At 47.4% G+C, this 11,666-nt stretch overlaps 1 protein-coding gene and 1 long non-coding RNA gene across 4 annotated transcripts; both read left to right on the top strand.

Moving 5' to 3' along the window:
• Positions 1-2,583: 2,583 nt before the first annotated feature.
• Positions 2,584-3,129, top strand: LOC137479103 (uncharacterized). The gene is made up of 2 exons (XR_011001963.1): positions 2,584-2,878; positions 3,049-3,129. It is a non-coding gene; the product is annotated as an uncharacterized lncRNA (long non-coding RNA).
• A 1,736-nt stretch (positions 3,130-4,865) lies between these two features.
• On the top strand, positions 4,866-8,749 carry ZNF648 (zinc finger protein 648). Of its 3 annotated transcripts, none has more exons than XM_068199366.1 (4): positions 4,866-4,921; positions 5,077-5,219; positions 5,352-5,469; positions 6,164-8,749. In XM_068199366.1, exon 4 carries the CDS (start codon positions 6,258-6,260, stop codon positions 7,410-7,412), a length of 1,155 nt encoding a protein of 384 aa, XP_068055467.1. In that variant the 5' UTR covers positions 4,866-4,921; positions 5,077-5,219; positions 5,352-5,469; positions 6,164-6,257; the 3' UTR covers positions 7,413-8,749. The 3 variants fall into 3 exon arrangements, with proteins under 3 accessions (XP_068055467.1, XP_068055466.1, XP_068055469.1); XM_068199365.1 differs by having other exon boundaries at positions 5,349-5,469; XM_068199368.1 differs by lacking the exon at positions 5,352-5,469 and having other exon boundaries at positions 6,160-8,749.
• Positions 8,750-11,666: the final 2,917 nt, after the last annotated feature.

Genomic DNA, 11,666 nt, shown 5'->3' with positions numbered 1-11,666 from the left:
AGCTTCAAAAGATAGCCTTACCAAATAAGACTAAATATTTTAGAAAAATAATAATGATAAATAATTTAGAAAAATAAAACTATAAAAATTACATTATATTAAGACCCACAAAGAGTACTTTTAGATGATTAGCTTTAAAGCATTTACAACATAGTGTAACAAAAGCTAATAAGCCAAAAACCACTTATAGTGTCTTATAATTAAGAAATAGTTAGCTTCTGATTGTAATAGTGTAAATTATAACATCTATATTATCTCACCCTTTACATGAAACTAAAGATAGAATAAAAGTGTTTAGAACACATCTCAGTTACCCCATCTCTGAGTCAGAAAAAAGCTTTATCCAACAGGTGTAGTTAGAACTTGGGTTTTTTTGGTGTTTCTTCCAAATGCCTCATTCATGAGATGCCAGTTCACTGGACCCAACGATGTGGAAGATCCTGGCAAACGTCAGGAAAATGTATGTTAGGGTAATAGGATGGAGCTGGACAGAGTGAAACAATTCCCTGCACCAGAGATCCTGAACCTTCTTTTAATTGAGCTCTTAGGGTCCTGTGTGGGTGGCCTTTCAAAATCCAGTGTCCCCAACAGGCATCGCAGGTTTGTCACCGAAGTTCAGTGGGCTAAAGGGGGCCCAGCTTCCCCCTGGGGAGTTAAAAGCTCAAATTTCAGCTGAATATCAGTGAAATCCCTCTGGATTCAGCTCCTTCTTAGAAGAAACATTGCTTAGGATTTTTTCCCCCCTGTTTTACATAGAAAAGTCCAAAGCTCTCAGACGTTTAAAGTGTTTATGGCAGTCCTAAAACAGAGTAGCCAGATGTCAGAAAACTCTATGGCCCATAAAAAATTTCAAATTTGATGGAATGTGATGTTAAACCCTTCACAAAATACATTAAGCTCCCATTGTGACAGCAATGCGAACCACGAGTTCACATTTTCTGGTGAATTTAACAGAAAATTTAAATTAAGAAATTACTCCAGAGTAGATCTAACTGGCAAATACATTACAGATCCTCATCTGTCCTGACAGGCTCTTCACATTTAAGACACATGAAAGTGAGGCAGCATAAATAAAAAGGATTTGGTGTCCACAAATGTGTGTGTTGGGAATATGAATGTAGGGCAGGCACAAAACACCAATAATGTAATTTTAATAGGAATCATATATTGCAAGGAAGTGGATGATTCAATTATTTTTCTGCCTTCTCCTTGAGAATTATAGATGATTTTTTGGTGGGTGTGTGTGCTGGAAGAACTCATCAAGGCTGATGGGAAAGGCTTAGAATGCAGAGTTTAATGAAATCATGGGCTCGTAGATGCAACATGTGAAAGAGAAAGCAGAAAACACTGAAATACCTCGGTGTTAGGAGGAAAAATCAAAATATGTGGAAGGTGATAGAGCTAAGTGTGTTTGTCTGAGGATCAACAGAGCAAGATCTCTGAATTTCATTGTTATTTTATGCTAAAAGGGAAACACTGACCGAGTGTTCTCTGTTATCAAAGCCAGAAGGGAAGTTTGGGGCTGTGCTGATGGATTTGATGAGTGTGTGGACCCTTTTGCCAGTCAGGGTGTGGGGTGTGTCCATGCTGGTTTTGTTACCCTGCACAGAATCCCTTCTCTGTCTCATCTCAGCCCAAAAAACCAGCAGCCACGAGGCCCTGCCTGGTGCTGCCTGGGGTCTTTGATCTCACCCACGAGGCATCATTTGCAGTGCTCTGCATTATTTATCACCACTGAAGTATTTTCAATTAAACTGACAGATTAAATACTAACTTTGCCTGGCAGATAATGAAATTCTTGTTTCTTTCCCAAGGAAGCTGACGTGAAAGAAGCCAGACACGGCTGGGCACAGGAATTTGCACTGCCTGAGAGTTTCCACATTTCCTAACAAGTGAGCACTGTGTGATACCACAGGTGGGAGGCAGCCTTGCTTCCTGGTGCTGACAGTTGTCACAAAGGTGAGGAACACCCAGGTGATCCCACAGGAGCCTCACAAAGAGTGGGAAGCTGGAGCTGATGGAAGATTCCTCACCACCTTCCAGCCTGAGGTGCACCCTGCGAGACTTTCGGTCCAACAAGAAACCCATATGGAACTGCAGTGCCAAGAAGAGGAGACCTAAAAATCTCCTACCAAAAGTGTGATTGAATCACCCACCAACCCTGACCTGCAGCGTGGAGATGAATGCTGAGAATTCTTTTCCTCTGAGCACTCTGAGGAACCTCAAGGGAGGATAAGTGGGGATGAGGAAAATACCATTTTTATTGATGCTTTTGAGGAAGAGCACATGGACTTTGGCCTTTTCCTCCATGATCCCTCGGAGGAAGGACACTGCTGGCACTACACCATTCCTTGGGGCTTGTGATAAATCACCACTTGGAATGTTTAAAAACTGGCCATTCATCAACTTTGCCCCACACAAACATGCTTGGCTGTGGGGATGTGGCTGCATGTCCTTATGTATTCCTAGAGTTTTCCTTATGAAAAAGGGGAGGAGATGTGTGTGTGTTTGTCTTCTTTGAGGGATGTGGAAGGGGTGTGTGATTCTGTGCATCCTGGGTCTAGGTGGGAGGTAGCCTTTACCCTGCCCAGCTAAATAAGAAACATCTAAGCATTTAAATTCTGGAAAAAAAAAATTACAGTAAAAATAACAGAAACCTTCTGAGTTGTTTTGGTTTTTTTCCTAGTTTGGGAAAGTTGGAATGACAGTTCTTCCTCTGCAAGGTTTGCCATTCCAAGCAAAGTGTGGGCTCCTTGTGGGATTCAAGGACTGTCATTAAAGGATTGTTGCAAACTTATTTTTGAAGTGCCTCATCTGAAGGAACTGAACTGCCACTTACTCTGCTCACAGAAGGAACTTGCTTTTCCATGTGGAAGGAGTAAGTGCATTTCTTTTCCTCACCCTCAACTCCTAGCAGAGCAGTTTCTGGTTTCGTGTCAATTTTTAGCAAGATCCGTGCAATCACAAAAATAATACAGAGCTTGGAGCATTCTTCTATACCAAATCTGCATGCTGGCAATGTACACTCTTGTTCATTTGTCCTTTCAGTTCTGTATTTGCTGCTAATTGTGGTGCCCATTTCCCAAAGCTGGAGGAGTTTTGCTAGGAAAAGGCAGTACAAAGCTTCCCAGAGCTGGGATTAAAGCTGGAGCAATCTCTGTGAGATTACACAGAGATGTTGGAGAGTGGTTTTGAGTGTGGACCATGATCCTGCTGTGGCTTTGGCAAAGGCAGGTGGGATCCTTGGATGGCTGGGCAAAGGAGTTCCCAAGGGACTGGTGCCACTGTGAAAGGCCCTGGTGAGGCGTTGCTGAAGGTGCTGAATGTCCTTTTGGATGCAAAGGCTTTTCCAGTAGGAAGTGGGACACAATCCTGGGAGGTAGATTGATCCCTCCTGACAGGGGCAATGCCCCTTTCTTCTGACAAGGCAGGGCCTGAAAGGGACTAGATCCCTGCCACACCCCTGCAGGAAGATGGATGCACAGTTATTGTCATGGTGGGGGACACTCCATGAGATGCTGTGAGCTGGAGCTGAGGGACAGGACCTGACCTGTTGGGGCCAGTCCAGAGGAGGGCACCAAGGTGATCAGAGGGATGGAACACCTCTGCTATGAGGAAAGGCCAAGAGAACTGGGAGTGTTCAGCTTGGAGAAGACAAGACTTTGGGGTGACCTAATTGGGTCCTTGCAGTACCCGAAGGGAGCCTACAAGAAAGATGGGGCAAGACTATTTGCAAGAGTTGGAGTGACAGGACAAGGGAGAATGGGTATTGTAAAGTGTAGGCGAACCCAATGGGAAGAATGATGATGTCCGACTCAGTCCAGAAGGCCGAATGATTTCTTTATTATAACTGTGCTATAATACATTAATATACTATATAAAGGAGTATACCAAAACTACATGCTACTTCCTCTATCACATCCAACTTCTAACAACTCGTGACCCTGCTCTCCAGAGTCCAGCCACAGGTGGATTGGATTGGCCACCAGGCTCAAACAATCCTCACCAGAATCCAATCAAGCAATCACTCCAGGTAAACAATTCTCCAAACACATTCCACATGGGAAAAACAAGGAGCAGAAATAGAAATTGTTTTTCTTTCTTTCACTCTGTGCACCTCTATGAAAAACCCTGAGAGAGGAATGTGCTGCCACAAATGGGTTCAAATTGAAAGAGAGTAGGTTTAGATTAGATATTGGGAGAACTGTTTTTTTCCCTGTGAGGGTGGTGAGGCCCTGGCACAGGCTGCCCAGAGAACGGGGCACGGAGCGGTGGCCGGGGAAGGGATGCGGTGGCCGGGGAGGAGATGCGGTGGCCGGGGAGGAGATGCGGTGACCAGGGAGGGGACGCGGTGGCCAGGGAGGAGATGCAGTGGCCGGGGAAGGGATGCGGTGACCAGGGAGGAGATGCGGTGACCGGGGAAGGGATGCGGTGACCGGGGAGGGGACGCGGTGGCCGGGGAGGAGATACGGTGGCCGGGGAAGGGATGCGGTGACCGGGGAGGGGACGCGGTGGCCGGGGAGGAGATGCAGTGGCCGGGGAAGGGATGCGGTGGCCGGGGAGGAGATGCAGTGGCCGGGGAAGGGATGCGGTAGCCGGGGAGGAGATGCGGTGACCGGGGAGGAGATACGGTGGCCGGGGAAGGGATGCGGTAGCCGGGGAGGAGATGCGGTGACCGGGGAGGAGATGCGGTGACCGGGGAGGAGATGCAGTGACCGGGGAGGAGATGCGGTGGCCGGGGAGGGGACGCGGTGGCCGGGGAGGGGACGCGGTGGCCGGTCCCGCCCCGCTGCCGGCAGCTCCAGCACGGCCGAGCCGCCACTGCGCCGGTGCCGCTGCCGCGGGCTCCGCGCCGGCGCGGGGGATGCGCGGGGGATGCGCGGGGGATGCGCGGGGCCGCACCGGGACCCGCAGCGCCCAGGTAGGGCGCGGGAACAGGGAACGCGCACCGGAGCGGGGAGAAGTTGGGGGGGAATCATGCTGCCTGGAAAAAAAAAAATTCTTCTTTTTTGATATATATACATATGTATGTATGTGTACGTATTTGTTGTTGTTGTTGTTGTTATTGTTTTTCAGCCCACGCCATGGTTTCCACACCCCCCCTTCTGCAGAGACTGGGCAGCCGTGGTTGTGGAGTTCTCTTAAGCCAAGCAGCGTCAGCATCCCTTGGAAAGTTTTCCCGCCCCAAAGGCATCGGCAGCTCAGTTGGAGGGCTGGAGGTGAGGAATACTCCTGTTAGCAGCTCCTTATTAAATTGTCGGGAATGGCTGGAGCGGGGGTGAGTCGAGCCACGCTGTTCCAGGCAGTGACTAATGAGGACTAATCCAGATTGTTTTCCATGTCTCCAGCAGAAGAAAGCCTGGCTTGTGCAGCTGATGGAGCCAGCCTTTTTGGAATGTGAATAAGAGCTTTCACTTAATGCACGGTCGTTGTACTGCCTTGATCAGCCTGCTGAAACTAAATAGGCGAGTTTTACATTTATGTACATGTGGAAATACAGAAATATTTATGTTTTTACATATATGTGTTCATTGATATGTATGCTTATATTCAGAGATGTCTTATCCCACCTTCAGGTACTTGAAGGGATTTTACAGAAAAGAAGGGGAGCAACATTTTACACAGATAGAACAAAGGGAAACATTTTTAAACTAAAAGGGGAGAGATTTAGATTAGTTATTAGGAAGACATTCTTTACTGTGAAGGTGGTGAGGCCCTGGCACAGCATGTCCAGGGAAGCTGTGGCTGCCACATCCCTGGAAGTGTTCAAGGCCAGTTTGGATAGGGCTTGGAGCAATCTGGTCTAGTGGAAGGTGTCCTGCCCATGGCAGGGGTTGGAGCGAGATGGTGTTTAAGGTCCCTGCCAACCCAAACAATTCTGGGATGCTGTAACTTCTCATCTTTAGAAAAATTTAAAATCGGGATTATCAATTTATATTTGGTAGTGAAGGCTGGCTGATGATAGTGGATTTAAGTTTATTGAACAATCTGTGTTTTGTGTGCTGAATGTATATTTTCTACATATCTAATAGAAGATGATTCTGTTTCTTCTGCATATCTAATAGTCTGTCCCATTCTTTGAATCAGAAAAATACCTTCACTGTTCTAAATCTGTAATATAAGGAGAATCACTGATGAAACAGGTGTTTTATTTTCTAGGGAGGACTGTCAGAAGAGCTGAGAATGGACTTACCATGAAGGACACAAAGTTCTGGGTGATGATGAGCTGCAGATGAACACAGTGCTTGCCTCAGAGGATGGATGCCTCTGAGAATAACATTTGTGACACAGGGGGAGAGCATTCAAATTATCCCAGAAAGGCCACGAAGCAGGTGGGCCACAGCTGTAGGCCGCAGAAGGAGGTGGACATGAATTACTCCTGCAGTCCTCCTGGAAACTCTGCTGGACCCGCAGGAAAGAAGGAGCTTCCTGCAGACCTGCGGTGTGGAGACAAAGAAACCTGTGACACTTCCTGCCAGAAACAAGGTGAGAGCCCAGCTGGGCAGTTTGCCCCCTCCGGCACCAGCTTCCACCTGCAGAGAGAAGATGAAGATTTAGATCACTGTTCCTCTGAGCGCCCGAGGAAAGCACGGACAATGACGAAACTCCGTGAGGACGATGGGAGCACTGCTCTTGGAGATGCGTTTGGTGAGGACGTGGAGCCTGTCCCCGAGGAAGCTCTGCCCTATCGATGCAAGAAGTGTGGCTCCTCTTTCCGCGGCGTGAGCGAGCTGCAGGAGCACAGGCGAGCTCACCCGCTGGAGAACTCCTACCGCTGTCCCATCTGCAGCAAAGCCTTCTCCCGCGCCGCCAACCTGCGCATGCACAAGCTCATCCATTCCAGCGAGAGGCCGCACAAGTGCCCGGAGTGTGACAAGGGCTTCATCCGCACGGCCGACGTCTGGAGGCACCTGCGCAACATGCACAAGATCGAGCGCTCCATGGTGATCCTGGCCAGCGGCATGGCCAGGAACCCCTGGTCCGTGGTGCACCACAGCCAGCAGCACAATGCTGAGTGCCCGGATCAGGCTTGTCCTGCAAACCCAAAGGCTCAGGAAGACGACCTCAAACCTTACGCCTGCCCGACGTGCGGTAAAGGCTTCGATAAGCCCAACCTGCTGTCCAAGCACAAGGTGATCCACCGGGAGGACAAGCCCTACAAGTGTCAGGAGTGTGGCATGGCGTTTGTGCAGCTGCTGAGGCTCAAGAGACACCAGCAGACTCACTCTGGGGCACGGCCCTTCTATTGTGAGGAGTGTGGAGGGACCTTCACCCGGCTGGCATCGCTGCAGCGCCATCACCGCATCCACACCGGAGAGAAGCCCTACTCCTGTAATTTCTGTGGGCATTCCTTCACCGAGTCAGGGACCCTACGGAGGCACGAGCGCACACACAAGTTGGACAAACCTTAATTTGGGGTCTCTGCAGTTGCTTTGTACCTGAACGAGGTCTGCTCAGTTGGGCTGGAAAAACACCCCATGGTGTGTGCTCTGCGCAGTCCAGACCTACTGCCCAGCAGCGGCTGATGCAGCAATGCTGCATCACGGGGAGCTCTGGAACTGGTACTGAGAAGGATTGCATTGCCTGGCTTTAAACTGCTTTGTATGAGAAAATAACCTAATTACCCCTGAGTAATGAAATGGGAGACTTGAGGAGACTGAAACCACTCGCACGTGCTTGCGCTGTCTCTGTTTGCTGGACTGGCGATGCAGCCGCTCGAGTTTTGTGCAGGATCTGCAAGCAGAGGCTGTGAGAATTCACTGCATAAACTGGCCCTGCCCTCATGAGTCTGATGGCTCTTTGACACTGGGTTTGGAGCTCGGTTAACTTGCTAAGTTAGAACAGTCCAGAGTTGTCCCTCTATCCCTTCTTTCCTAGTATTTTGCTGAGGTTTTTTTTTTTTTTTTAACTGTTACATTTCTTTTTATTTGGAAGGGGAAGTATCATGTTGGTTATCAAAAAAAAACCAAACAAATAAACTCCACTTACAAACCAGTTCCTTAATAAACACAACAGTTACCAGCTGTATTTCAGAATGTTTCTGTCTGAGGGAGTACCAATACTTTATGCACTTTTGAGTGATGGGTTGAATGTCTGTTAATAATGGGCAAAGCTTTATTTTGGCCATAGTGGTGCATGCTCTTGGGGTGACATTTGTGTCTCTGATGGAACCATGCACACTAAATCTAACCAGCTGAGTACTGTGGAAGGAAATGTTTGAGGACACAAAATTCAAAGAGCAAAAGACCAAATTGAAGCCACCTTTGCTACTCATTGCACAGGAACCTTCTTCATTTAAATGTTTTCACACACAGGAAGTTCACCATAACAAAAGCATGCTCTGTGGTGTGTCCAAAGTGTGTGTTAGACTCTTCACTTTGATTTAGATTCAAATGGTTAGTGAAGAAAAATTTCCTTAGTAATGAGCCTGGCAGACTTGGGCAGGTGTTGACAAATCTTCCAAGGCTGTAACTTCCAAGAGGCGTGTTAATGCCTCAGCATCAGCAGTGGGACTTTAACTTTGAAACTTAATAATGACTTTAAATCTGCTGTTAACCCCCGTGGTAGAAGTGTCCAGTTTGTCCTGAAGTTGCAGCCTGAATTTCTTTTCCATGTCAGAAGGTTTTGCTTCTTTGCTTCCTTTTTCCTTACCAGCTGCCATTATTTAATTAATTTCTTTCTAGGGCTTTCTGCCTTTTCAGTGGAAAGTTGTGCAGAAGAAAGAAGGTAAAGCTCCTGGATAATGTATCTTTGCATTTATTACCAGATTATTTAATATAAATACTGATGGTGCCATTTGTTTCCATATTTCATAGAATAAAAAGAGACGTTGGCAGTTCAGCGCCTCCCACCTGAGCAGCAGCTGAGCAGGTGTCACACAGTGGGTCCTGCTGTGTTCGATGTCAGGTTCTTGGCTCAGATCAAGATTTACCACTGTTCACAGCAAAACTCTAGCTTGATTAGAAATGGGAGACTAATTGGTGTCACTAATGGATAATTTCCACTCAATTCCTCTAAGAAATCTCCAGATGAGGGAACCGATGTGCATCCTACCCCCGAGGGATGTGTTCTGTGTGTGTTTGTGATTCTGGGATGGCTGGGCCCTGAGTGAGAATTCTCCAAACTCCCCTCTGCAGGAAGCTCCAGTTCAGTTTTAGGTTTGCAAAGGGCCTTTGATGGGGCCCCTTAGCAACAGCTCAGTCTCATCTGAAGGCTGTGCAGCCTCTCAGCGAGGAAAGATCTTTGCATGAAAAGAATCCTGGCTGGCTGTGGGTGAGTGATCTGCAGAGGGAGGTCACCAGTGATGCTCTGTGGGGACCATGCTGTTCAGCTCCATCTGAGGTCACCTGGAGAGAGGGCAGACAGCAAAGTGACAAAGCTGTTCCAGAGGCCATCATGCATTAAGTTTCCACACTTGTTTTCTAATCACATTTTGAAGTTATCATTTACAATCTCCCCTGTTCATCAGCCTGCTTTTCCTTTGGGTTTGGGGATGCTCCTGCTGTAGGGTGGTTTAATATCCATTTAAACTGCACCACTTACGCACACCTTTATGTTGTGTGACAGTTCTGCTTAGGCAGTTATGGTAATTGGGAACATCCAGTAATTCTGCTTTTTTAGTTCTAGCAGGCAGTGGAATTTGTACCTCTGGCATAATGGTGGAAGTATTTTGAGCAAAGGTCTGTTTATATGGGAAGAGTAAATGGTTGGTGAAATGAAAGGAACCAGGCTTAACTAAAAAGTTATTAAAAAGACACTTGCTTGGAAGGTTGACTTGCATATAAAGTGCTTGGATGTGTGAAAGGAGTAATTAAAATGTATGATGGTTTCTGGGAAAAGTGTGTAGAACTCTCCTCAAAGAAACTTCCACTAACTCCTGTGCAAAGGACGGGAAACCCCGTGGAGCTTAATTTAACCCAGAAATCAGCACTTCTGCACTTTACATTATTCACATAAAGGTTTGGAAATCTCTCCCAGGCCCTGACCCTCTCACACTGTCAGTCAGAGTGGGTGATAGCCTAAAACAGGCACAGCCAGCCATGACATGTAGCTGACACTGGGCAAGTAGACCTGCTCTGCAGCATTAGGGAGGTCTGAAGGGTCTGCTTTCAGCAGAAGTAATTTTTCTTTGTCCAGAGTGGCCAGCATATCTGTTAGCTCATTTGGAACTGTGGAGGCCATGGAAGACACAATTCCTCTGGCACTGTGCTCACAGAGCCCTCGTTGCCCAGGGCATTACAGGAAGCCCTTGGACATGAGCTGGAGGACACAGGGCTGGAGCCCTGAGCCAGGCAGAGGATCCTGATTTGATCACTGGAAAGTATTTGTCAACAGTGGAACATAGGAATACCCTTTGCTTTCTGCTAATTTTCCTGTTGCTTCCCTGTATTGCTTTTGCCATCATTTCCATCACAGGAAAGTGTTCTCAGAACTAAGAAGGCAGAATAGCTCCAGCGCTGAAGATTCCAGGCCCTCACTGACCTGGAATCACCAGACAATCCTTGGCAACTACAGTACTGTTCTCTTACTTTGTTAACAAAGGTGTTGATGGTAAATTTGTTAACCTTTGCTACCAGAGGTGTTGATGGTAAATATGTCCCTGATTGAGAAGCGTGGATACAGCACCTTGAAGAAAGGAAAAGCTGCTGCTGTACAATCTGTGCCCCCCTGCACACCATCCTCCTCCTCCTACACTGTTTTCTCCTGGCAAGGAGAATTCTGAAGCAGGAGTCGCCCGTGTAAACAGGGAGCAACAAGCAATCCATCATTTGTCAGTTAACCCCAGCAAAGGGCATTGATATCTCTGGAGGAGGCAGTTTCTATTTCAAGTGAGGCTTCATCTGCCTCTGACTTTATGGAGTTTCTGTTGGAACAAGGAGCTCCCACTGCACTTTTCCTCCTTCCAGACTGAAACCGAGCAGGGGCTGAGCTCTCACCAACAGGAAAACAGATGAAGAGCTTTTTTTTTTTTTTTTTTTTTTCCTAGGATAACAATCTGGAAATAGAAAGGAGAATGATGTCTTTTGGGTGCTTTCAGCTGTCTGATGTTTTGAGCAGTAAAATTGCTGTGAGCCTGGGAAAGGTTAGAGCCATTTTCAAAGAGCAGGCCCAGAATGGGAGCAAGCCCTCGAACCAGCTAATACAGGTCTCTGCACCAGAGTGCAGCCCACTTGTATTCCTTGTAGGATGTGCTGCTGAACCACCCCTGCTCTGTGGGAATGCTGTTTTCCATTGTGCTCCTGAAGTTCATGTAATGGCTCTCTTGTTTATCTGCTTGAAGAAATCATGAGAGCAATAAATTCCTTTTCTCATTAAGGGATCTTTTGGAATTGTTGCTCCAGTGCTTTCCACCTGAGAGCAGAAGCAGTGATTTGTTCTGTTTCTCTTCAAGCTTCCAGCACACATCCCATTGGCTGTAAGGGATTCTGAAGGAATGGCTCTGTGACTTCTGTGGTTTCTGGCCTTGGATGTTTCCAGGGATGAGGCATCTTCTCTGGACAACCTGTGCCAGCATTTCACCACCCTCATCATACAAAACATCTTCCTTAGAGCTAATATATGGGTAAAGCAGGGCACTGACACCACACTGCCTCAGCTACTGGCACCACATCCAGAGGACTGGCGTTGTTCACCTGGTGCAGTCTTTTAGACTGCCCATGGCATTC

This window comes from Anomalospiza imberbis, chromosome 9 (genome assembly GCF_031753505.1).
Source record: "Anomalospiza imberbis isolate Cuckoo-Finch-1a 21T00152 chromosome 9, ASM3175350v1, whole genome shotgun sequence".
NCBI classification, from domain to species: domain Eukaryota; kingdom Metazoa; phylum Chordata; class Aves; order Passeriformes; family Viduidae; genus Anomalospiza; species Anomalospiza imberbis.
This window is presented reverse-complemented; position numbering and strand designations above follow the sequence as displayed.

Bases quoted from the DNA above. Each gene is read 5' to 3' on its own strand.
- ZNF648 (XM_068199368.1), top strand. From the start codon at position 6,258: ATGGATGCCTCTGAGAATAACATTTGTGACACAGGGGGAGAGCATTCA.